This window comes from Xylocopa sonorina, chromosome 10 (genome assembly GCF_050948175.1).
Source record: "Xylocopa sonorina isolate GNS202 chromosome 10, iyXylSono1_principal, whole genome shotgun sequence".
In the NCBI taxonomy this organism is placed as follows: domain Eukaryota; kingdom Metazoa; phylum Arthropoda; class Insecta; order Hymenoptera; family Apidae; genus Xylocopa; species Xylocopa sonorina.
The window spans coordinates 9,850,929-9,878,080 of NC_135202.1; the positions used below are offsets into that span (position 1 = coordinate 9,850,929).

The 27,152-nt window shown below is 48.3% G+C and overlaps 1 protein-coding gene across 1 annotated transcript in view; it reads right to left on the minus strand.

Annotated features, from left to right (window-relative positions):
• LOC143428082 (uncharacterized) overlaps nt 1-26,563 on the minus strand; it is a 99,711-nt gene extending 73,148 nt beyond the window's left edge. The window contains exon 1 of the mRNA XM_076902700.1: nt 26,319-26,563. Within this exon, the coding sequence (XP_076758815.1) occupies nt 26,319-26,391 (73 nt within the window). The 5' untranslated portion in view covers nt 26,392-26,563. The remainder of the gene's footprint in view (nt 1-26,318) is intronic.
• Nucleotides 26,564-27,152: the final 589 nt, after the last annotated feature.

Below are 27,152 nucleotides of genomic sequence, written 5' to 3' on the forward strand. Positions count from 1 at the left end.
CTGTTGGTTTTTGGGCGCGAGCATTCGTGAAATTGGTTTAGCTGGTTTCAGTGGCTACAAATTGGTTGGATCGAGCACTTGTACGCGGACTAGGAATAATAGATGATTGCGGTGGCAGATATGTCTGGCCACAGAGCTGACTGCTTATATTGGATTAAATCAAGAGTACACGATCGATCACTCGGTGATCGATGACGACTCCATCGAGTTGCAATTCAATAGCGGATTCAATTTTCCATGCGCTCGACACGGATACCCTTTAAACGAACCCAATCTTGTCCACTTACGAAACGTTTACAAGTCCGTTAAATTGTCCACTGCGAACTCGATCGCTTGAAAATTAACCTCAACCATAATTTCGTTTAACCTACGCAAGAATCATCTAGCAAGTGATAAAAGACAGTATTTAGAATCAACCTCTCAACAGTGAGACGCGTGAAGGTTTCACAATCGCGTACAAATTCTACGAAAATTCCTCGCCAAGGGAAAAAATGGTGGCGAACGTTTCCAGTTAAACTGGCGGGCTTTAAACAACCCCCAACTCCCGTGCGCATCTGCGACACCGCAAGTTGACGCCTTGGATCCGCGTTTCGTGGCCCAGGCAGCCATAGAGGCGGACAGAGGCGGGTCCTCGACCGTTCCTCGCTGGAACCGTCGCGCTGCCGGTTATTTACATAGATATCCGTCCAACGGAGGGGTGGAGGACGCGGATTAAGGTCGACGTCGCCGTTTCCAACGGCGTATTCATTGCTCCCCTGTCGCGGCGGTGATCCATCGCGACTGCCGAGAACGAGCGAGCCGAGGGGCGAAAAAACGAGGAACCCGAGCAACAACGACTTTCCGCGTGCATGGCGAATGGAAAACGGCGAGGGACGCGAGGATACCACGGTACGCTGGTGTAATAACTCCGAGTCCGGCTGAAATATTTCCTCTCTTCCGAATCGACGCCTAGGAGGTCGCCTCGTTCGGTACCAGGCGATATCTCTCGCAACTTCTCTCAAATCGACGTCTTCTACATTCTCGACTATTTATTTTTCCACTTTAGAAGGAAAAACTAAACGATTGAATCGTTTCAGCCACGTGATTGTACAGTACTGTATGGAGATTTCTTGAGAATTGCAAAGATACCAGACGATCACTGGTAATTTTTTGCATGACGAGCAGAAAGCGATCTGAATCGCTTACTCGCGATGCAGGGGCAACCACCTGGGGAGCCAAAAACCAGCCGCGTGACAGACGCAATTAATTCTCCGCTGAGCCAGCGACACCCCCTTTGCGAGGGAATCTCTCGCGTTACCAAAGAAGCCGAGAGGTAAGCGGCGGTTGAAGCACCCTTTCAGCAACCGGAAACAAACCGTAGCCGAATCTACGCGACAGCCCGTCAGAAAGCGGTGGGAAGATTCATTTTGGGCAAACAATGCGACGACGGCGGAGCCGGCTACCGGAAACCGAACGTGCAACGTTTCAGAGGCGCGAGAGCGTCGCGACGCGATCCGCGCGATCCGTAAACGAGGAAAGCCGAGCGCTTTGGCGGCGGCGTGTAAATCGCTGGGCGTACGGTTCACGATGGCTGCTGGCAATCAGCCTGAGACGCGATTCTGTACACACAGAGAGAGAGAGAGAGAGAGAGAGAGAGAGAGAGAGAGAGAGAGAGAGGGGTGGTCGCGTTTCCATCCGTGACTTCTCCCAATTATCTTCAATAACCGCGAACAGAGGGGGTGGAACGGGGGCGAGGACGGAGAGACGTTGAGTAATCTTCTCACGTTTCGAGCGGCTTGCTCCAATGCCGGAAATAAATGACTGCGCGACACGACGAAACCGCGACCATTGTTTCCGATGCTACAACCGGAGGACTCGATGTAGGGGTGGTTTGGATTCGCGGTCGCTGGCTCTGTTAGACGCGCGCTGGGATTTGGCGACGTACGGGTGGCTAGTTTCGATGGAGTGCTTCGAGATCCTTTGTCGCGTGTATAATGCTATTTGACGAGGGTGAAGGGATTTCGTGAGATTTAATGAATCCTTCTTTTCATTGTTTTTATTATTATTACCTTGCGTCGAAGGGGATTCTCGGTTGGAGCGATGCTAGAGTGGAATGGAACTCTACGGACGATGAGTGGTAGGTTTTTTTATGGAACTATAAGGATTGTGTGTGATTTACAGGACAATAGACCTGACGAGAACCGCGTCTCTGCTTCACTGGAGTATGGAGAAGTTCATAAGCTGATCAGTAGGACAAGCAAGGTCTTTGCTCGAGTACGATATACGAGGAGATTGTGTGAGATGTACAGGATATCGAGAGGAGGAAGAATTGCTGGTATCGCAGAGCTCCCGTACATTCAGGTCAACAGCATTGAAGTGGTTTGCTTGAAAATGGGATTGTTTTTCGTGGAACTGCTTGGAGATTGCGTGAGAGATACTAGATGCAACAAGAGGTCAGAGAAATCTGTCGCGGAGTGACATTTGTGGGACCAAATTGAGACGTACGAAATGAAAGAGTGAAACAATTTCGTACGTGAAAACTCGTTCGGATTGGAATTGATTAATTCAATCCCTCGAATAATCGACACTTCCGTGGACAGCGTCGACGAGTAGAGAAACGTACGTTTCCTCTCGCGGTTCTCGGCTGAAAAGAGAAAAATCGAGGGGGATGCTCGCCCTTCGAGGCTCGCCTCGACCAAGCAGCGCTGGACGAGGAATTAATATTCCACGATCGAAGAAAGCCACGCTCGGATGTGCCGACGGTAGGCAGGAAGTTGACGCATTCACGTGCACGTGAATGCGGCGGAAGTCGAGCGATAAAAACGCCGCGGCGCTGGCCAGGGAGGAAGGCATTCTTGCGCAGCGCCGTTTCACCCGGCGCGGTTCATTGTTTGTCGAATGCCTCGAGAGGAGGCTGCGAGTGAAAGAGCTCGTCGATGCCCCCCAGAGAACCGCAAATCCATCGGCGTCGGTTCGATCTTCCGCCCTCGTGCCTTCTCTCGTGACGCGGCACGACTTTCGCGCTCTGTTCTCTCTTCTTTCCACAAATAATTCCGTATCTTCCATGTATCTTTTCTAAAAATTCACGCGATGGATAAAAAAATTATTCTGAGGGTAGTTTTACGATTAGATCGCAACAGAATTCGTATAATAATTTAATCGATGAAGGATTGCAAGATCGCGGCGTCACGACTTTCGCGCTCTCTTCTCTCTTCTCTCCACAAATAATTCCGTATTTTTCCTAAAAATTCACGCGATGGATACAAAAATTATTCTAAGGGTAGTTTTACGATTTCATCGCACCAGAATTCGTATAATAATTTAATCGATGAAGGATTGCAAGATCGCGGCGTCACGACTTTTGCGCTCTCTTCTCTCTTCCCTCTTCTCTCCACAAATAATTCTGTATCTCTCCTAAAAATTCGCTCAATGAATCCAAAAATTATTCTGAGGGTAGTTTTACGATTCGATCGCTCCAGAATTCATATAATAATTCAATCGACGAAGGGTATCAAGAAGATAACCGATCGGCTCGAAAATTTCGCCTCGCCACTGTCACGGACACGCGCGTATCGCGGTGTCACGATTTTCTCGCTCTCTTCTCTCTTCTCTCCACAAATAATTCCGTATCTCTCCTAAAAATTCACGCATCGAATCGGAAAATTATTCTGAGGGTAGTTTTACGATTCGATCGCTCCAGAATTCGTATAATAATTCAATCGACGAAGGTTATCAAGAAGATTACCGATCGGCTCGAAAATTTCGCCTCGCCACCGTCGCAGACACGCGCGTATATCGCTGCGTCGACCAATTGGATCTCGTCTTCCGCGGCTGATAAACTCCAGCCGCGCGGAATAATTCCGCTGTACGTATCGCCGCGGTTGAATCCTATTAAGCCAACGTAGGAGGAGCAGGACGAGGAGGGTTGGTAGATCGCGGACGCGGGCGTCGGTTGGCGCAGCGTGAAACAGCTTTTTGCAGCGGCCAATAAGTCGCCGGCAAATTAAGCGGAAGGGAGAATTATCGGGCAACGAGTACGGGTAAGCCCGAGATTCGATCGCGACCGCTTGTTCCGCGCGACGATGCGAGTTATCCCATCTTTTTACCCGCTGGCCGCCCCGGGAAATTGACCGGACCCGCTGTGTATCCGGCCAGTTTGATAATTGACCAGCACCGTTTTCGTTTTAATTGGCCTCGGCGTTTTTCTCAGCGTCACTCTCGCGTTTTACACAGCCGAACGAAGCTTCTAATGTCGACCGCGTTTGTTCGCCTGTTATTTCAACGAGACGACGAAGCACGCTCGATTTCGTGCAGGAATAAATTGCTGTTTGCAGGAAGCACGCGACTATGTTTCTCTGTACGAGTGGATGCATATTTGACCAGATAATTACCGAGAGGTATGGAGGTCCTGTTGACCCTGCGACTCCTGCGGTCTCCTGCTTTATCACATTCTGCAAATAGCGAGCAATTACGTAGAATCGACGAATATTGCTCGAGTAACGGAAGATAGTGCTTGGTCAGCAATTATACGGTAGAACAGCCCCCAGAGTTTTCCCTCGTTTCATTCGGTTCGAAGGGGGACAATACGTATCTGGTCAGACGCATCGTAATTGCGCTTGGTCCTGCGAGTGCAAGTAGAATAGCATAATATACGAGCAGACAATCTTGCGAATATAATCAGTGGTAGAATAGACATCGTTTACCCTTTACGTGCTTCTGTTTTATCGTGTTTTACACTGATTGTACTGTCGCTATTCATCGTCCTTTGAACATTTCCTTAATGTCCAGAGTCAGCAAGTAGAACGTCACTGTATATGGTCAGACAACACCTGTGCTCTTGTACTTATTAGATTCCACAATATTTCTACCCTTTGTTTTTTCAAGTAAATTAAATAAAAATATTTAGAGAACGTATTCGATCAAAATTGAAAACTTTCTTAGTACCTTGGAATTATTTTCGAGACTCTAAACTGTCTATCCACGAGTCGATGCCAAAATATCGAGGATTCCAATACCAAACTCGAGAGATTCAGAGCTGGAACTGGTGACACAAAAATCGTCCGCCGTATTTCGCGAAGACTCGATTACTCAATTAAGGACTCTTTATCTTCAGCGACGTCGGGCGTCGCGACAGCGGGGGTTGCTTCTTAATCGACCCGCCCGAAACGGGGATAAACGCTGAGCGGTGTAGCCTGGATCCGGATTACTCGATTGTCGGGCTTGATTGGCCGAGCTGATTGAATCGCTAAGAATCGAGAGAGAAAGAGAGAGAGAGAGAGAGTCTCTTTCTCATCTCTTTCCTTCGATCTGTCCTCACTCCAGGGACCTCACTCGAGAAGCCGCGACGGCCTCGTTTCTCGAGCGTCAAATAAAATATAACGAGCGTCCTCCGAAAGAAGTCCAACGGAAGTGGTGGAGGCCGGCTACGAAACATCTTTCGCCGCCTCCACTTCCGACTGAGCGTCTTGTCGTTCGAGTGGACGAGAAGTGTTTTCTCATCGAGATCTCCGCGTCTCGATTTTACTGGGCCATCCGTGATGGAATATTGTATCTTGCATACAATCGATTCGTAATTCCCTTTATAAATCCTCGATATTTATCAATTCTAGCAAATTTACACAAAGTGTTCTGTAATAATTAATAACTAAGAACAACGTTATCTCGTGCAAGACACGAGGATAAGATAATACCCAGTTCCATCGTCGTTGTTTCGAAACCAGATTAGTTACCCATAATTACACTCGGTTGTTACGCAAATTTGTCCAAACTGTTCTAACTCCGTGTCGCGTGCGACTTAATTAAATAGATTTAATATATGCTGAACGATTGTTAAGGTTTCCCTGGACCATCAGGAATTCTGTAAATATATTTGGTCTACGTGGTGTTACTCTCGAGGGAGGATCGAACGTTTTCCATTTAAGAACCGTCAACGAGCCATTGCAAAAGGTAGAGAGAAGTTCGCGTAACGTGTTTAATGGACCGACTTTTTGCGATAATGTCGTGGCACGGTGATTTAATATGCTGAAATTGATGGAGATTTTTGGGAGAGATAAGAATCTGGGAACTGGGGCAGGGTGATAAGTAACTTTGTGTAAAGCCCCTGAGGATGGTTACTCGAGGCTCCAGACACTCCCTCTAAATGAAAAAGTCTCCGCGCGATTCTTTGAACTCGTTATTAACTTCATTGTTCTATTTTCATTTTCAATTTAGAGATTTAGAGAATTTTTTTCGTTTCACCCCACTAAACTGTAACCTGAACATTCTCTAACGAATCAACGCGTCACGCGGCCTGCGAGGAGCATAAATTTCTCGAGAGTTGAAAAAACGAATGGAAAAAATACGATGACAGTGGGAAAAGTGGAGAAATACGCGGCAACGGCTATTTTAAATCATTACGCTGGGTAGCCCCCAGGGAGGGAAAGTTTCGCGCGAATTCCACGGCGGGAAGAGCGCGGGATTTAAAATTAATTCGCCGCGATGCGATTGTGGCTGACAACGCGGTGATTAATCGACTCGTGTTTAAGTGAAGTGCTCGCGCCTGCGGATTTGTCGCGATTCAGGAAGGTTGTGTCTGCTCTCGTGTCTCGTTCGCGTTGCAAACATTAAATCGCGGATCTTGCATTCCTTGCTACTTCATTACATCGTTCTTTAATCGATTCTCCAGCTTCCAGACAGAATATAAAAATAGAGAGTGCGTAATAGCTTGCTACTTCATTGCTTCGTTCGTTATTCGATTCTCTATCTTCCAAACGGAATATAGAAATGGAGAACGCGCAGTGGTTGATCGTTATTCTAGCAATGTTTCAAAAATAAACAGCTCCATCGATAAAATCGTACTCTCACGGTTTGGTATCGCTAATTATCGCAGCATTCGCGTTAATCAAATGGAACGCGGATTAATCGAATCGCGATTGATCGCGCGCTCGTTGGAGCGAAGGAACACAGGCTTAAACCCCGCTTGAAGAGCGACGGTTATCACGCGCAGAAGGTGGGATCTTCGTGTTACGAGTAATTAACTAAATGCACGCAGCCGGCTCATTATCGTTCATTTAATAAAGTCCACCAAGCGAAACTTTGTCGCCTTTGTTCCCAGCCTATTGTCTCCCGAATCCTACTATCGTAAAGTACCATTCTATCGTGGCAGTCGTGCCGCCTGGGTTTCCACCGGGGATCCGTGCCTCCCAGAGATTCCCTCGAACAAGTAACAGGCATCCATTCGTGGGAGAATTAATTCCCTGCGATCATCGAAGAACACTCTTCGTCACCAAAGAACCAACATTGAATATTCCATCGAGTCCGCCATTGTTACTTGACGCGATCACTCTCGATTATTCCGTGGGAACATCCCAACCACCTGTTTTTTCATCAACCTCACCTTTACCCCGAGTATTCCCCTTGTTTTCTCGATCCAACGAATGTTCATCGAGTCAACGCTTCCTTCTCATCGAAATCACTCTTAATTAGTCTATGAATTGCAAATTATTTGAATATTTTTATGTAATTTCTGCCAATTATTCTATGACAACAGCAACCACCTGCTCTCCACGAAATTCACTGCAATTTCGATTTTTCGAATATTCCAATAATGGCGGAACAACGCGTATCGATCGTTGCAGAACTTCCGTTGACCAAAAACTCGCAGGATGACGCTGTTTCCGGGGGTTACCGACGAAACGACGGAAGTGTCGCGCGTCACGGTTCTCTGAAAAATTGATGAACCGCATTGGAAAGGTTCGAAGGGTGGCGGAAAAGGGTGCAGTTTGACCCAGTTACGTTCGAACCGCGTCTCGCGCGAATTCGTCGCGACTCGTTGCAGTCTGGGGTGAGATCGACAGGGTGGAACCACCTGTTTCTTGCGACGTTAACGCAAACGGGAGGCTCTGCGGTTGGTAAAAATTCATAACGACTCGCCGTCGTGACTCCTGGGACCCTCGTGACGGAGAGGATCGACACGGTTACGTGACGGTAATGCTGAACGTCGACGGAGGTTCGAAAGGGGGTCACGCGTCGATCGAAACTTGTTCGATTTAAATGTCCTCCATCGTACATCTGATATATCGTTATTTAAATACTTGTAGGAAATTTATTAAGTAAAGACAATTACAAGATTTTGTAAATCGTTTTTTTCAACTGAGACATTACTCCAAAGACTGGTAATGAACAACTGCTTCATCGTTTTAAAACATTCGCACGAAAAACTCATTTACTCCACACATTCGCTCTCTCTCTCTCTCTCGCATTCTAGAATATTCCACGCACATAACACTTGAAACCTGAATAATTGATTAACTTTTGAATTAAGATAATTTCATTATACTTCATATTTAAAGAAATTAGTTTAGCTTTACGCGTACGAGGACGGTTGTTATTTCATTCGAAACGTTCTTGTATTTACCCTGTTATTAAATTTTACTTCCAACCCCGAAAAATCCAAGCGAACAGGATGAAAATTTCAAATAAAGCTTGGAGGTCTTTCGAAGAGGCTTGGACAATTACGATTTATGCATTTCCTCCTGCAACAATTAACTCACAATCTCAAATATTCAATTTCTCGCCATCGACCAGGTAACCCATGCTCTCCTCCATTTTGGTTCACAAAACAAACATGCATCGAGTGTGCATCCCCTTGGAAAATCTCTCGTCATCCACGCTGACGACTTTTTTCTTCTTCTCCCCAATACTATTTTTTTTTCGCGACCATTCCTCGTCCTCTTGTTCGACGAAAAGGCGACGAAAGACCGTTGATTAATTGGAACCTTATCCCAGCGTAAAAAAAAAGACGACAACGGGACGTTGAAACGCGAGACGTTGGTGGATTCATGGAAGGAAGTGGTGTTGAAAAAAGAGGAGGAACTGGCTTCGCTAAGACGACGGGGAAAATATGAAGGGTGGCGCGTCGACAAAACGGTGAGAACCTGGAAGCTGACGGAATTGGGTGGAAAAGTGGCGAAGTAAAAAGAGCTGAGGGAGGGTGGAAGTGTTGGGTGTTAGTTTTCGATTAGTTTTATTTGTTCGACGGTGGCGCTCTTTCTTTTAGAACCGTCAGGTGTAACAGTGAAACATATCGATCGTTTTCTTTCTTACATTTCGCACACAAGTCATTGCTTCGATTAATAACGTTATCGAATTTCAGTTCTATCGAGCTTTCCACGTACGATCGCAGAGTTCCGCTGGTTTCTTTAGAACAAATCCCTCGACGAAACTTTCCGTCTAATTATTCCCCGCTACAATTCCGTTTTGCCATTCGTTCGTCTGAATTGCACGACAGCGCGGCTTCTTAAAGGGTTGGAAATAAATTTCTCGTTTCTGAGCGGCGCGGGCCAAGAGGAAAGGGCTCGAGGACTCGCATAAACGTGTTACCATGTAGCTGAATGTTTGCATTCGCGCGCCACCCCCGCGACGGTCCGTCACGGTCTGATTCCCGGAATTAAACGGGGAATTATTAACGCTCCGGTGTTATATTATTTTCCACCGTGGAAACCGCGCGAGGGGGTTCGCGTCCAAACCTCCTCTCTGCGAGGGTCGATTCTGATTTCGCGAGTTTTCGAAACCAGACCAGGACGATTTTAAACGCCCCTGCGACTCCTCTCGCGAGAACAGTGCTGGCTCTCTTCGCTTGGTTTGTTTCTCGTAAATTGTTCCAAAAATAATTTCAAGCGTTACAGGTAAATGTACGAACCACCACGATGGCCAACGACGAACCAACAGAATTTACGTGCGACGAAATGTTTCTAAGGCACAGTTTACGTAGCTGGTTTCGCGACTTCGTTTCAGTATTCTTGATCCACACGAGGTACTCGAAGCCTGTACATCCGTGAACTTCGAAATGAGCGACGATAGACGTCCGTCGTTCGCCAGAGAGAAACTGAGAACGATTCTTCCGCGCTTCCTTAGTCGTACCCGGTGTTTCGAAAACGGTCACGCTCGGGGGTTGCGCGCTTCTTCCTCGAGTTTGCCAGTTAATTCCCGAACTTCCGAAGTCTGGCTGCGGGCTGCTTTTGTGTGTCGAATGCGGGGAGCCGCGTCAAAGCGATGGAAAATTGGCCGTGAATAATTAACTAACCCTCTAACCGTCCGTATCCATCCGAATCTCGTCCCTCTTCATCCCCATCTATATCTCTATCTCGCAAACGTGCCTCGAAGAAGAGGTAACAGGGACGTTTTTCCAAATTAACCAGTTAATTCGCACGTATCCCTGTGCGGCTGGGATCAGAATACGCCCACAGTAACCCCTGCTTGTCGTAAAAGGCGACTAAAAGGGGCTGAGAGGGGACGAACGTGGGAAAAACAGAATTTCATCCCCAATGGATTCCTCTGGAAGTGTTTCGCAACGTTCTCCAGGTTGATTATTTAACCTCGCCCCTTCCACACCCCCAGTTTCACGTTCAGAATGGAACCAATGGTGTTCGCGAGGTTTTTCTTTTTTTTTTTTGTTTCTCCATCGTTGAACGGACAGGGGTGGACGGGGGATGGTTAACAAAGCGGAAATTGATTGCACCCAGGCCGATGTAACCGTGGCACCGATTAATTCGATCGTATCAATCGTTCGCCGTCCCTCGAATTGAACCCCGACCCGCCCACAGTTCCGGTTAGAGGGCTCGTTTAATTCCTTTTCAAAGAGTTACGACCGAATTCCCCGGATTCTGATAAGGCAGCGACGATCCCCGGTTCTCGAGTATCTCCGCCTTAAAGAATCGATCTGTCTTTGGGGGGAAAGTTTCTTGGAACGAAAGAAAAGGGGAGATGAAGGGGATGGTGAAAAGTTCTGGACACAGAAGTCGAGTAGAATTGTTCTGGCATAATATCCGTTGATCCCGGTGTGCGAGGTGTTTCCTCTCCTTCTTTTAATTCGCTCGATGATCTCTGAAGTATCCTCGCGGTATCTCGTCGCGAAATTTGTATAAATACAGGAAGCAACGATCGCTTGCAGAAGTTGCACTCTGCGTTGTTCATTCTCTACTTTATTTCGAACGAAGTTCAAGCATTGCTACCTGCTTCTCTCCTCTGTTACGCGTGCAACGCGTAATTTCGTTTCACAGTCCGCTCGATCCTCTTTAAACAGGAGTAGCTCGAAGAGAAGTCGCGGGTCAACGTTAACGAATCCGAACGAAAAGCTAAGAGGCTACCTGCTGTCAGAAAACAAGAGAAAAAGTACCGCAGGGGGTGATTCTTTATTAAAAGTGGCTCGTAGAAACAGAGAGGAAGGGAGAGGGTAACGAAAGAGACACTCTGCGGGTGGGACAAACGAAGGGATGGAAGAAGGGTAGCCAAGGGCAGAGGAGAGCAGGGTGGAAACGAGCGCATAAATTATGCTTATGAGCCACTTCGTGTGTTCTCTGGCGCCATTTTAAAATTATACTTTTAAATGCGGCCCCTGCTGTTCGCGAGACGCGCTGCCACCCCTTCACGACACCCGTTCGACCCCTCTGTAAGACTGAATCCCTTCCGCGACATCGACTCGCCACGTATCGCGTCGCTCGAACCCTCGAGAGTTTGTTGTCACCGTCTGACGACATTATTTCGCGAAGAGCACCAAACCAGTTGTTCGCCAGGATAAATTCCGCGCAGCGAAAGGAATCGCCCTATTTATCGTGCGGCGAAACTCGAAACAGCCGGCTCCTTCTGCAGCTGCGCCACACCGCGGTGATAACATTTATTATCGCGAAAGAAAAGGGTCCCGCGCGTCGTCCCTTATTGTTTTGCCACGCGTCACACACACCCCCACCGGAAGATCCTCTTATCCCTCTCCACGCCTTTATCGCAACCCTCTCGAGCGTTATCAAGTGCGCGTCGGATGGCGAGAGCTGGTTGCTTCGCGTGAGGAAGATAAATCATGTTCGCGGGCTTTCGAGCACTGGAAAGGTTGCATTTGTGAGGTATTATGGGTAAATAATGGTGGCAATGGGGCAACAGTTTCCATTCTTGTTCGCGAGCTATACTAAACGCAACGAATTTGTTTCGTTCTTTTTTTTTTTACAGAGAATTGTGTTCGTGGATTTTTGTCAGAGCACAATAGAGTATTGTAGAACAGAGAATTGACCGCGTACTATGGCAGAGGGTGGTTTTCCAAGAGTCGCGTTCATGTCTGCGTTATTTTAAAAAATAATGGAAGCTATGAAATTGTAATTCGTTTTTCGGAGAGTAGAACTGAATTGGCCGAGGGAAATTCAGAAATTGCTCAGCGTTATGGGAGGATAATTGCGCGAAACGATGGAGACCAGGTTGGGAGGCAGTAAAAATGGAAATTGGTGGGGTAAAGCCCGCTATCTGTTCGCCTCAATTAAAATAAACCGCTCGGGGAAGAAAAGCGGGTGCATTATGCGCCGCGGCGCTTTCCAGCGTTTCAACAAATTCACAATGATCCGCTTACATTTTCCAGGCCGTGGCTTACGCGACCGCCCCTAAACACACCAAAGAACATTTAGCGAGATCGCTTCCTTTCCCCGTGAATCTCTGCCAGATCCAACCCTCCCTTCTGCGGCCTGGAAATTACGCTTGGCGGAAGTGTAAATGGCGGTTCATCGACAAAAGCGAGGGCCAGTGTAACCACGCGTTACCACAGTCTGTTCTACAATGAAATGAATCGATATTCTTTTGATATTTCAAATGATTCGCTCTTCTAAATTCTCTTCTCTATTATTCCTTATAATTTAAGTAATTTTTTAATTGAAATTCAATTCGCAGGAATTTTTGTTGAAACATACAGTTTGCCTCGAAGGGTTTTAGGTATCGATTGATTTTAAGTCGAAACGAGCCGAGTGTTGGGAAAAGTTTCATCAAGGAGGGTAGGTTTGTTCGAAACGGTAGTGGTTCTACTTTTCCAGGGGTGAAATAAGAGTAGAATGCAGTGGAAGAAGTATGCGATCCTTCGTAATGGCCAGACGCGTCGCAGCTCCTGAAGAACTTTCGACACCGAGGTGAGTCTCTTCTCTCTGTTTCTTTCCGCTGCAACACCTCCGCGTTTTTCCAAACCCTCGTCTTTTCATTTTCTCTCCCTCGAACCACCGTCGTCTGCCTTGTTTTTACGCTCGATGTCGTTTAATGGCTTCTTCATCGCCAATCGTTTCAACTATCTCTTTAAAAGAGAGCAGCGTTGGATTACGTTGTCACGCGTAAATGGTCAACGTACTACTTCTCGACTATTTCTCGATTATAATCGTTTCTTTCACTTAAATTCAGCGAACTTTTTCGAGCTTCTGATTTTTGCGAGCCAATTGAGCTTCAATTCTTGGCGACAAAATCGCAATTAGTCGCTGGGTAGATTAGTTTGTCCGTGAAAAAACGTCTGTATCGCGAGACCAGGGTCCATTGACATGGAAAACGGACACTCGAGCAGCCGAAGCTACCCTCCTCGCGCTAATTCCATTTTATCCCAAGTATTTCTCTCGCAGTGTTTCACCCGAGACACTGCCGCCGTGCCGTAAAGAATATTCCTCACCTCTCGGCGAAATTATTCCCCATTCTCTTTACCAACCTACCCCTTATCCTCGTTTCTTTGAGGATTATTCTACCTGCCTTCTGTTTCGAATCGTCTCGACCCACTTTCAACCGGTGCTTTCCTCGCGAACATCCGACTCGTTTGCTCTTTCGCATTATCGTCTTCAGTTCGTTAAATGTTCCTCACATTTCTTTTTTCCTCACCAAGAATTCGCTCGATTTCATAGAAACGCGATCGATTATACGATCAATCGCGCACAGAATAAATTATCCAATAGCTGCAACAAGTACAATCAACTTCTGCATCAGACTCTTGTCCAACATCCACACGGATAGCAACAAGTTTTTTTCTCACTCAGGATTGCACAGTAGGCCCTCGACGAAGCTCAACTTTGCCCACCCAGGTCCCGTTGTTCCCTCTCAATCTTCCCTGGCCACCCATCCGCTGCCCACCCCCTCTGTCCAGCCATTGTTTCTCTTCCTCCTGAAGGCTTAACGGCTCTTTTATCGCCGTGGTTTCTTCGCGTCGGCCTCTCGCGCTAGCCCGTTAGAAAAAAGCCTCGATGTAAGAAAACGCGCGATCTCAGCGCGTTCCGGGAGGGAACAATGGGAAAATGGAGCCAGCCAACAATCCACGCGCGCCCACCCTCTGATAACAGCCGCCACCCCTCGCGCCGCGTCGCCTGTATTCCGCTTCCATTTCTATGGACGCCACCGCGGATACGCCGTTCAGATTATTGTAAACATTCCAGGAGAGGAGAGACTGTCGTCCACCATTGTATCGCCGCGGGACACCAGCGGAAAATTGTGAGCAGGATCAAACCGTTCCCGGCTTTTTTTCTCTACTTCGCTACCTTCTCTTTTTAACGACCGAATCGACGCTGGTAACTTTTTAACAGCGATTCCAGTGACGTTTCTTGAAGTCCCCTCGTGTTGGTTTCTACTTGTCCCTTTTTTTTTTGTTTCGTTGGTTCATCCGGTGTCTCGATGCTGCGAGGAAGCAATTCTGGCGTCCGCGTTCGCTCGCTGGGATTCTTTTGAGGCGAATATGAGAACCGCGATTGTGGAAATGTCGGTATTGCTCGTTGTCAGTTGGTTTTTGAGGATACGATCGGATTAAGAGGATTGCGATGGAACTCAGGATGCTTTGTTGCAAAAAGAAGAACAGAGAAGTTTATTAAACCCGCAAATTAATATTATCTCATGCTTCGTATCGAAATTTGACACTCTGAAAGAGTTCAAATTGACATTGAACCCATGGTAAAAACACGCGCGAACTTCAACGCCCAAAGACGAGATTGCACCCTTCTTCCATCGATGATAAAAGCGACGAGGACGACGCGAGGGTGAAAGAAAACTATCGATACCAAGGATTCCAAGACGGGTACATAAATAAGTCTGAGAGACGGGAGGACGAACGAGAAATGCTTCCGGATGTAATTCTCCAAATAGGTTCCGGTTTCGGTTCCGCTCAACCGAGCGTGACCAGGCGGCCCGTCGTCCAGTTCCGCGAGCCGATGGTCCGCGACTTTCTTTGCGGTTCAGAGAGCCAGAAAATGGCCACGTGCACCCATCGTGCCCTCTCCATTTTCTTTTACCCTTCGCCAGTGTCTCATCGCGGGATAATTCCATCTACAAGAGCGAGAGACTCGATTAAAGGTTCCTCTTCATCTCTCTGGCGGTTCAAAACTACCCTTGAAACACTCTGCGAGTAGCACAACGTTACGCTTAGTCAGACGTCTGGCTTAAATCGAAAATGTAGAAACAAAATGGCAACGATATTCGCGAAACCACCACGGCGATTCAGAGATCCAAAAAATGGCCACGTGCGCCCTTCGTGCCCTCTCCACTTTCTTTTACCCATCGCCAGTGTCTCATCGAGGGATAATTCCATCTACAAGAGCGAGAGACTCGATTAAAGGTTCCTCTTCATCTCTCTGGCGGTTCAAAACTACCCTTGAAACACTCTGCGAGTAGCACAACGTTACGCTTAGTCAGACGTCTGGCTTAAATCGAAAATATAGAAAGAAAATGGCAACGATATTCGCGAAACCACCTTGGCTAGAGTAATAATTCGTTTCCTCGATCCAGCACGGCTAAACCTGAGCCATCACAAAGAGCAATCGACACACGGCGCACGTGTAGGGCTTCGCAATTCAGTCGAGAAGATTACGCGCACGCAATAGACGCCTTCATCTCGCTGCTCTCGATGCCGCCTCGCGGCGAAGCCTGATTTAATCACGAACAAGACGATCACAGAGAGAGGTGGCGCGAGTAGAAAGCGAGTGGCGAATTATTGATGGGCTTCGCGAGTCGTTCCGCCGGGGAAAATTCCCGGGGAAATTCCACAGCGGCTGTATCCCTCCTCGTATCCGCTTGGCAATTCCAGAATTCCAGAATCGCGCGAACGACACTTGACGCTAAACCAGCCGCGCCCCACAGTGGCTGGAAAGAACGTCCTGGATCGTCGTCCGGTGATTGTTACTCGTTTCGCCGTTAGCAATTTCCACGGGGCTACTCGAGGAACTCAAAGAGCTGAGCTTGTCAAACGCGTAAAAATTCATCGCTGCGGTAACTCGAGTGTAACAGGTGCGTCGAAAGAATAACGCTCTGCCCAGACGGCTGCCTCTTCCTTTGTGGGCAACAGCCACTTCGAAACGTTCCAATGAGATCACGAACGTACGAAAAAAGAAAGAAACTTTGAAAAAAAAATAGCAGAGAAGCGTAGCTCGATAAACGTGGCTGGCGTTTGAAGAGAGCCTTCCCAGGCAGTCGTCGAAGGAACCTCTTATCTGCGATGGAAACATCCATTCTCGAATTGTCTTCTACTACGAATCCACGTCGAAACGTTCGCTGAAACGATACGGCTGGTTCCACGGGAGCCAATATGCGAGTCGTTTAAGAAATTACGCCTGGAACTGGGTCTCTTTAAATTTCCCTTTTCCTCGGAGATGCTTTCAGGTTCCTTCGAATTCGTTTCTCCGTTTCTTCTGGGGTAGGCCTCTTTTTTTCTCAGAATTAAATTTCCATACATATTCCAGGGAACGTTCTCCGCGTTTGATCCCAGCATCGCTTAAGCGTAGCTTAAACGCGCGTTTTGAATAATATCTCGGGAGTTTTTCAAGCTTGATGATCCAAGATCCACCAGGTTACGCTACGAGGAGGTATTACTACCTCGAAAGAAACGAAGAATAAAATGGAGTCTACTGCATCGATCGCTAAGCTCGTCTGACGAGGCAGCATAACACGATACACCTTTCTTATTCGCTTATCGACGCGCATTCTTCTTTCTCCATTGACGCTTGCATTCGTTGGTGAACGTCGCTCGAGACGACAGACGACCCATCGAAAGGCTACAAAGAAGGAATTTCCGTCGTACAGCGTCTAGAAAAAAGCTTCGCCTAGCAACAACGAACTCTCTCGCAGAAACCATTCGACTACACCTTCTCGAGGCGTAACAATTTACAATTGAACGTGAAATGAGCTTGGTTCGAGCTTGTACGCGAGCATCACGGGATCCATCGTCATTTAATCCCATTATCACTTAACGAACCCAGAAACTATCCGAGCACGAAGAACAGGGCGGAAAATTTCGCGTGGATGCAACGCGTTGAGGAATGGACGCCCTAAATGGGTACACGGAGGAGAGGGTGGTTCAGAGGGTGGTGGCGAACGTTGCGCAACGAATCAGGTTAGGAATAACACCGGATAACGAACGAATAATTCGTTTTAATTGAACCCAGACGACGACGCTTGGATCCTGCGTCCTCGTTTAATTAATTATTAACCGTGGCCGGTGTTTAAACACAGGCTACACGCGGAGGGCGCGCGCAGTTGGCTCTCTCGTAACGAAGAAAAATGGCGCGCCCTGCCGCGTTATCGAAACGGAACGCAACGGGTGCAGCAGCGAATTATTCCGTATCGATTGGCCGGCGGTTACCAATTTCGACGCGGGACAAAAGCGTTCTCGAGTATCGCCCACGGAATATTCGTTCGATTCGGAACGATTAGAGACGGTTCAACGGTTTGGTTCGCCAGGATCGACGCCTGATTCCGCGTCGGCCGTGAAAACGAACGAGAGTCAAAGCGAGTGCATTTCGAGCGTTTCGATGGAGGATTTGAGCGGAAGTGGATCGCGAAAAGGTGAGAACCTTACGCGTGATGCTCGTTCGATGGAATCGAGACGATAACTGGCGAAGATGTTGCTGTATTAATTCGTATCGCGCCATTTTGGTCCACTTTCGACTGTCGAGTGAAACTGCATTGGAACGTGAAGAATCGCGAGAGAGGACGTCGAAGAGAATTAACTGCACGAGACGACGGAACAAATAGAGGCGAACTAGAGCTTCATCCAACGCTGCTCGTCATCGTCTGCTCGAATTGTAACCGTGGAACGACGAAGGCATCTGCGAGACGCGGTGGCGATAAACAAACGAGCGCGAGGAGATTGCCAGGAGAGAGGAACCGTCGATCCTTAAATCGCGGCTGGATATTGAAACGTACAGCGAGACGGGTTTCATTAAAGTCCGCCTTCGCGTCAGGTCTCTCTGTTTAAACGGGAAGAAAAAGGAACCGAGCCTGCTTTCATTCGTTATGCTGATAATTAGCGAGGCAGCTGGCTCGAGCTTTAATTGGACCTCGTTTCGCGCTCTGTTTTTTCTTCGATTGCCCAAACTCGTCGACTGACCCAGGACGATCTCTATGGTATCGTTTGTTAACGAACAATTCCTCAAATCTACTGACTACTCTTTTCTCTGCCTCCAAATGCGTCTCGATAAGTGATTTTTGGTTAAGAATCGAAGAATCGTGCGAGTAGAGTCACGTCGTTCTCGCAAGAATCGAGTAACATAGATGGTGCCACGAATAATGCGATATAATCTGTCGTACAATGTCTACAAATCGAGGGAGCACCGAATTGCCACGCCGTAAGCATCCGGGAGAGGAGTTACACTATCGAAGTCTCATTAGCATAATAAGTTGGGCCGGGAGTTAGAACTTCCGCTGGCGTTCGCGAAATTCGATTCCCATTTTCACCCCTTGAACGCGAACGTCGAATAAACCTCGAAATAGTTCGCCGATCGAGCGGCCAGCCGACGCGTTTAAAATTTAAATTCAATCCCTGGGAAATTAATAATTCATCGTTCGAAAAAGGAGCGAGAAAAAAAAAAATAAAATACTCCGTTGCTCGGTAACTTCCTTCTCGCGAATGCGGGGAAATCGACTCTCGCTGGGGGGCTCCGCGCGTGCAAGTCGCGGCGCGATATCGACATTCCACCCCCCCGCAGAGGGTTAACACGCGACGCCAGGCGGTAAAAACGCATACATGAATTTATTCGCGTTTCTTCTGGTCCCGTTATCGTCCCGTGCGCGCGTTTCGCAGCCGCGCGTTACTTCTCGCGCGTCTACACGCGAAAGAAGCCGGTCGAGCGGCGACAAATCAAGATCAGAGACGACTGCGAGGGTGGGTTCCGGTTCGAGAGAATCAGTCATCCCTCGAAATCGTGTGTCGACTTGCCGATCGAGGGGCATAATAAATAAGACTTAAGAGCTCGAATCGACTGCGTCGAGGTTGCTCGCACGTGCTAGCCACTCTCGCCTGCGAAAGCCACGATTTATTATTTCGAGAATGTATGGAGTTACGCGGAGGCGTGCCTCGCTGGCTCGCTCTTATTTCCCGTCTGTGCACGCGGAAAAATGTCGAAACAACTTACAATTATTCCAAAGCAGTGCTGGCGTTCGCGAAATGTTCGCCAACGCGAATCAAGATAAATAAAACGAAGGGCGCGACGGGGATGTAATATCGCGAGGGATTATGAATCATGTAAAATGCAATGAGAATTTATTACGCGACCCACTGTGTGTAACGCGTACGCTCGAACTAAATTATTTAAACAAGGAGTTGAATGAAATTTATGTCACGAGTAGATGATCAGATGCATACGCGCATAGCTTGTTTATTAAAAATTGCGAATGTAAGCGTTCGTATATCTCCATGAACCTCTGTTTCGTATCGCGACCCAGAGGAAGGTTCACCAAAGCCACTGAACGCCAGCAAAATTCACACTGGCATGACGTGGTACTGTGAACACGAACAAAGTCACGACGAGCTTGCGATTCGCGGGTACGCTCGCCACCGTGACTTGTTTATTCTCTCCAAGCATCTTCTCTATAGGTGGCGTTTAAAAAATTGTCACGTAGCATTGTATTCGCCCCGTTCTCTCGCCTGGAACCGCCTAGCAGACCAAGCTTTGATTTCCATCGAATTGTTTGCGAACGACCGTTTACGAAAAACCGTCACGTGCCACCCTCTCTCGTCTTCACCCTCTCGCGCGCGCGTGTATGTATGCGCACGTGCACGGTGTGCGTCGTCGATCGAGTTCCTCGAGAATGTACGCGCGTGGACGAGAGGATTGCGACGAATGATTCGATGAAAGAGAATGGAGATGCGTCCACTCGTGAGACGAGGAGTGGACGAAGGAACTTAAGGGTTGACGAGGGGTGTTTACGAGTCGACGACTGAGGACTGGCGTTCGTTTTTCGCAAACGAGTCCGCGTGGCACGTGTCTATCGATGACTGGGCTCGCTCGTCCGCACGACTGGGCCGGGAAAAGCGACACCAGAAGTCCCTGGGAAATCGTGACACTCTGGACGCCACGTTTGCTCTGTCGAGGCAAACCAATTTCACATCGAACGTAGCTTTCGTAAATTGCTCCGTTTCGTGGCAATCATTTTCCAAAATTGCCGACTCTGTTCACTTTTTTTTCTCTCTTTCTCTGCTTTGCTACACGGACACGAGCTTCTTTTTGCTAACACAGCTGGACCAGTGGTACGGGTCAGCGGTTGTGTCAGCCAACGAACGTGAGTCGTGGTTACGTTCGAGTCGAAAATATCGAGAGTGCGTATAAGAGGATTGAGAATTACGTGAATTATGTTGACGACAGGCATTTTTGGGGACTTTGTACATTCGCGTGTCGTGGAAATTGTGGGCAAGTGGTACGAGTCAACGCTCGAGCGAACGATCAAACTAAGAAACGTGGAAATAGTAACGAGGCTACTATGTTTAGGCTGAGAGGAACGGAAATGCTCGAATATCGTCGAGATTAGGTCAGACACGGAGGTATCAGACAGAGAATAATCCTAACGGGATTCCCGACGGAGTCGCGTCACGGAAAGAAGAGCACCGACGGTGCATGCCGGTATTATGTTTGCATACTGCATCGGAAAGATGCATTCTCCTTGGATCCAGCCTGCGCGCGGCTTGAATATTCATGCGGGCCTCGTAGCCGATGGAAACGTCGATGCGCTTTGCACGAGCCACTCTAATCACTCGTTTCGATGGCAAAAATTATAGAATTGCATGATTCAGCGAGAACAACTCATCTATCATTAAACATTTCGAATATATATATAAAGTACCAAGGATAAAGAGAAGATGGAGTCGATGAACCAATTAAACCTTTTCAAACAATAATCAGCACTCGACACTATGATGATCGACAATAATCCACGAAAGAATCATCGCGAAAGTCCTCGACGAGCCTCAGCCACTTGGTATCCCCAACGATCGAAACCCTCCGCGTTTGTACAGTTTCTATTCTTCATCAACATCCGTGGCACCGCTGGGGCACTCGTTAATTACGAAAACCTTCCGCCTGACCAGCTCGCCGGAATCTTGACCTGGAAACCATCATCGACCGCTAAAAACCGCCAGGTTGCGATTAATCAACGCCGCGTCGACTTAATACAGTCATCCCCGCGTCGGTGTATCCCTCGAACGTTCGAGCGGGGTGGAAACCGCGGGGGCGAGACGGCGTTGGTGGAGGATATGCAAATCTGGACCGCGATGAATCACCGTGGCGACCAGTCGGAGCGATAAAACTCGAGACTGGCGTCGTCTCTCGTTCGGATAACGGACGGGCACCTGGAGCGATTCTGGACACGTACACCAGGCACACAGGAAGCGCGCGAAGAGTGTACAAAACGTCGAGGGGATGAAAGAATCGTTAAGAGGGGACAGTGGACGCGGCGTTTCGCTCGTTTCGAGGCGAAATAAAACTAGCGCCACCTTTTTTTTTTTTCGTTTGCGCCTCGCATCCGGAGGACTCGTCTCTCTTCAGAGGACGACGAGGCGAGATCGAATGTCCGAGGCGACGCTGGGGATCCTTCGTGCACCCGGTCACGCCACCGATCAGACCAGTCCAGAGAGACTTCCTTCGAGCGAACAAAGAGCGAGAAGATGACGAGCAACCGTTGAAACACGAGAGTCGAGGAGGAACAATCGGGGTTAAAGGGAAGGAAGACGAGGGGGTGGGTTCTGGCCGATGAGGTCGTCGAGTTGCGAGAACTAACGTCCGCCTCGTTTCTGCATCCTCCGTGCTTCGATTTCAAAGGAAAAAACCGACGGATGGAGAGGATGAAGATGGAAAGGGGTGGAGGAATCGAAGAGGAAACAATGTATCGCCCCCCGGAGGCCGCATTCTGAATACCACCGCCTCCAGCAAATTTTCTAGCTGGTCTTCGACTTCCTTCGTTGCGGCGTTTGATCCTAGACGGGAACAGAGGGCCCTCGAACCATCCTGGACACGAAGTGAACCCTTGAACGGAACTAAGAATTGAGAAATCGATGTGTTTCGCTTGCTGTACGATTATTTTAAAATTCTCGATATCGTCGCGTATGATTATTAACCCTCGTACTCCAGTTTTTGTTCTTTTACTTGAACTTCAGACGATTTCTCGATTTCTCTTAAAGCTTGACTTGATTGTGTTGTATCTTTTAGGAGTACGATGCATACGAGTGAGATGAAAGATTCACGCGTGACACTGCTCGCGAATTTATGACGGACAGTTAAATCTCGCAATTATTAACACGCCCATTGGCCAGGCTTTTAGCGTAGTCCACGCTCGCACGTCCCACGAAGTAACCACCGACCATACAGTGCACCTGTGCATCAAGTATGACGCATGGACGTGGCAAGAATGAAGCCCTGCGTCACGTACTATTCACTGTACCATGGACGTTTCGATGCTATGATCGCGAGTTACATTTGGAACAGTGGGTGGTCTGATCGATCGCGAAGGATCTTAATTCTTAGAGCATCATTTCGTACTTATATCGAGTATAATATCAAAGCTATAATTCTGACGTTGAAATTTAAACTTTCAAAACGAATGAATCTTCCATTCGTTGTCCAATTTCGTGTGTGTCTCGTTGAAAAGCGAACGCAACGACGGGCTCGATTATTGACAAGCAGAAAAGGATCCAGCTCGTCGAAATATCCGACGTTAAGGCGATTAATTCGTAGTCGACGATCAGACCGCAGCGCTCTCTCAGCCGCGCGCGGCTCGTTAAACGGTGTAACCGACGAGCGGATAATTCGATCAAGTAATTCAGAATAATTGCCAGGGCAAGAGCGCGCGCCAACTTTACGTCCCGGACAAATGCAATAATAAGAAAGCTTGGACCCGGGGCCAACCGCTCGATGCAATTAGCAGCTTCGAATCAACCTCGTTAGATCAAGGAATTTCATTTGCCGTCGTCCCTTGAGACGCTCGAAAGGGATGGCAACAATCAGGAGGCATCGCCCTCCTATCTCGCTTAAAAAAAATTCCCCCTCAATTAATACTTTTCTTTTAATATCCAAGTGAAACGAGATCAGAATTATCGGTTTTTAATCGCTCGTTTCGTTGGAAAAATATAAATCTCGCTCGATATTCCGTGCTCGAAACAATTCGATAGTTGATGATCTGCGGGGTGAACGTGCGGATGAATCTCTGGGATTTTTACAGAATTCATCGCGCACTCGTTAACGGAAGAAATAACGCTGGAATTCATGGAGGGTGTAGAACCGTGTTTGTCTTTATAGTAGCATATTTTTTTTGGGTTCCCGCTCGCTGGCACCTAGCGATTCGTGTATCCGTGTGTCTGGAAATAAATGAATATCATTTCTGGCCAAATAGATCCCGACGAACGGCGTGGTTAATGGTCGTCGCGCGGTATTTATGGGTTTGCATTTGCGCCGCGTCTACGCCGTTTATTGCGTTTTTATGGGGCACGCAAACATCGTTTACAGAACGGTAACGGGGCATCGGTCGAACCCTCGTAGATCTTTCAACCCCCTGAACGGTTTTACGCGGACCTGTCAATTCTGTTAACAAACAACTTCATTCGCGAGACCGTTTCGCTCGACCTGTTTGCGGCTCTCGGAAAATAAGCATAATTGGATCGAGTAAACGAGCGAAGCGCGGAGCAGAGAGTGCTTTTAACCCAGCGACAGTTTATTTTCACGAGTATATAAAAATACAGGACAATAGAATCATCGCGTGGATTTCGTTTGCTTCTAAAAATTGCTCGTCCGTTTTTTTTTTAATTAAACAGCGACAGCAGGGTGACATTCTCCTTCGTGGCAGCCTAGAAACGGTGGATCGATTCGAGATCGATGAGAGATTCGAGTCGAAAAGGGTAAAAGGATTCTCTCGAAAGAATCGACGAAAGAATGCGCAATCGACGCGAGTTAAATTCTCCACTGCGCTGCTCTCGAGGACGCTCGCGTTTCCGGGGGTGGCTCGTCGAACCGCGACACCGTGACGCGGAGAAGAAGAAGAAACGGCGCAAATTGAATTAAATCAACAGAGAACCCCAGGCGAGACGCGCGTCTCGCGGAGCCGCGTTGAATTAAGAATTTACTCGGGAAGTTTCCCCTTAAACAACCGGGCCAGACTTCCGTTCGCGCTGAGGAACGCCGGCGAGCATCCCCCGAAGACGAAATAAATGCATCGCGGCTGAGAGATTTCGCAGTTCCCTCTGCAGTACCTGTGCCAAGAATAATGCCTTATTTTTCAAAACCCACCAACCAGAAACGATCTTATCGACGTTCGACCATTCATTTTCATCTACGATCTGCACGATACCATTTCTGCACGATTTTCATCTCGAATTTGCACGATACCATTCGCGTGATCGTCTTCTCCACTTCTTTCCTTCGTCCAAAAATTTCGCAGAGAAAGAAGAGCAACGTGGACCACGAGTAACCGCAATTACCAGATTGAGAGTCGCGATAGTTTCCTCTCGAGCTGCTGTTTTCCTTCTCGATACTGTTCTCTCATTCTCGGGACCGTACGTCGAACGAACCAGCGTGTACGCGTCGATATACGTCGGTTGTTCCGCGGAAGGAGCGACCCTTTCAACGAGGAACGCCGCAAGACGAGAACAAAACGGGTCTCCCGGTGTTCCGGTTTTCCGCGTGGAAACAGAGAGGCGATGTGTTTCATCTGCGGATTTTTCAATCCGTATAGCCTCCGCCCCGTTTCGCATCCTAATAATCCGGGCTCGCAGGTGGTAAGGAGCGCTGGAGGGGGGTAAAAAAACCCGGGCGCAATTAGCAGATTGAAATCAACAAAGTTTCGCGGAAGGATGAAAAGGGTTGGGAACCGGGACGGGTTGATTTATTTCGCTTGGAGAGCGGTGTCCCTTTTGGGATCAAGGGATTCGAGAACAAGGGAGATTTAATGGTCACGCGATGGTCATAATTACTTTGCTTTCGCTGTTGCGGCATAATTAATTCTGAGAGCGTGCGGGAGTGGAGTTTCGTAGAAATTGATTTCGTTGGCCACGCTGTTCTATTAGAGTGGGCACATACGACAATTTATCGTTATCAGAATTGCTCTCTTCTATGAAAATCTTATGCGCGAAATTTGAAGAATATTCGATGCGATAAACGCGATAGAGTAGCTCGATAAACGCGAGGGATATCGAGATGTATAGCAAGCGTGTAGCGTCGAAATAGATATCCGTAAATTGAAAATGGAAGCGCAAATGGCCGGGGAAAACAATTACCCGCGGCACCCGAAATCGCAGCTACGAAATTGCATTTCTAACAAACCGTGAACGATTCTCGATCCCGCCTCGTCATCCCCCGCGAACGATGAGTCATCTATTCTCGATGAGAATAGCGAGAGGTTAGCCAGCTCGCGAGAAATATTATTTACATTCGATCAGGCAGGAAAGCGACGGGGTTGAATTCCAATATCCAAGCGAGAACCAGGATGAGCGCTAGGGTGCGCGACTCCAAAGAGGACCCTTGATACGCGGCGTACGTGTACATTTCTGCGCGTGTTCGCCACGATTTGTCCTGGCACGGTTTACAAATCCTGCACCGTGGTCGAGTCGCGAGTCAGTTGGCTGGAAAAGCCGCGGTCCCGCGTCTGTCCACTCAGAAAATTCTGGAAGCCATCTGTGCCCTCGTTCGATTCGAGAAACTCGTCGAAATAAGATCTTCTCGAGAAAGAAAAAAAAAAGAAACTAGAAATTGAGTCGAATGTTCCTCTCAATTCGTACGTTTCCTTTCGCAATGGTTTTATTAGTCTTCGAAGAGTGAAACGGAAAAGCATTCCAGCAGTTGGTACCAAGTACCAAACGACGTCACTGCAAATTAATTGCTGCAAGCAGCAGGGTCCGAAGAACCCGCAGGACAGTTCCGCTGGGGTACCAAACCAGGGATGCGAATGGTATCCTTCGAGAGAGGACAAAAGTCAGGGTAACGAGGCAATTGCTGCCGGGTCGTAGACTCGCGTTAAACGACTCCCATTTCGGTGGAGGATCCGCGGGTAATCCTCAGCCCTTCCTGCATCAGCAGATCCTCAGGGTTCCTCGAACGACCGGATCGAACTAAATCTGCGACGGTAACTTTGGTAGAACCTTTGGTTCTGCCACCCTTTTCGAATCAGTTCCGTGAATAGTAGAACTGTCTGCCTTCTGCTCTATCGTAACGTTCGTTTGCAAACCAACTTCCGTTCAACTTGCGAATCTACATCCCGTGGCGGGACCATTTCTCGCGACCTTGTTTCTCGTTCGAAGTAAGGGTGAAAAAAGAAAGAGGGAACTCTCGAATCCCTTAAGAACTTACCCCCCACTATCAGCAGCAGGTGGAACAGAGCACGTCGCACTTTCCCGCACTTCCGTCGAACGTCTTTATCCATCCTGCGAACCTCTGATACGCGTCGTTCCTTCCAGCACGATCCAGACCGGGAACCTCCGCGTTCCCACCAGACTTCCGTTCTCCGTTACGACTCGAACGTGACGTCGTCGTCAAGGGGCTCGTTCAACGACTGTCATCGGGCCCCCTGCTCCGTCTCACCCCCGTTTGCGTACCCGCACGTCCTTCCTCCGCGTTTCCACGGACGGTAAACGAGAAAAAGGTATCTTCGCCTAATCCCTCGAAGTGCACACAAAAACACCGCGAACCGGCACACACGGTGAGAGCAAGTCGCACGCGCGCGCGCGCACTCTATCTCCTTCTCTCTATCTGTGCGCGTATCTGTCTCCCTACCCCTCTCTCTCCCTCTCTCTCTCGTTCTCGATTCGGTGCGGAAACGGTCGCTCGCGTCCTCGCTCGCCACTCACGCGCCACGCGGACGCGACAGTTCCTAACTTGCAACTGACGAGGGATGCTGCACGAAGAGTTTGCGCCAGCCACGCGCCCGCGCACAGAATCCTTACTCCCCTGCGTTCCTGGCGCCCACGGTCAGTTAGTCAGCCCTCCCTCTAGTCCGACGACTTTCCCTCCGTCCCGCGAGCCACCCGCTGTAGGACAAAGACGGTGTTCGAGTCTCTCTTTTTCGGGTTCCCCGCCTCCTCCTCCTCTTCTTCTTCTTCTTCTTCTTCTTCCTGTTCGTCTGCTTCTTCTATCCGCGTTGCCTCTCGACTGGTACGCTCTGGTCTTATCCTTACCCCTGTTCGT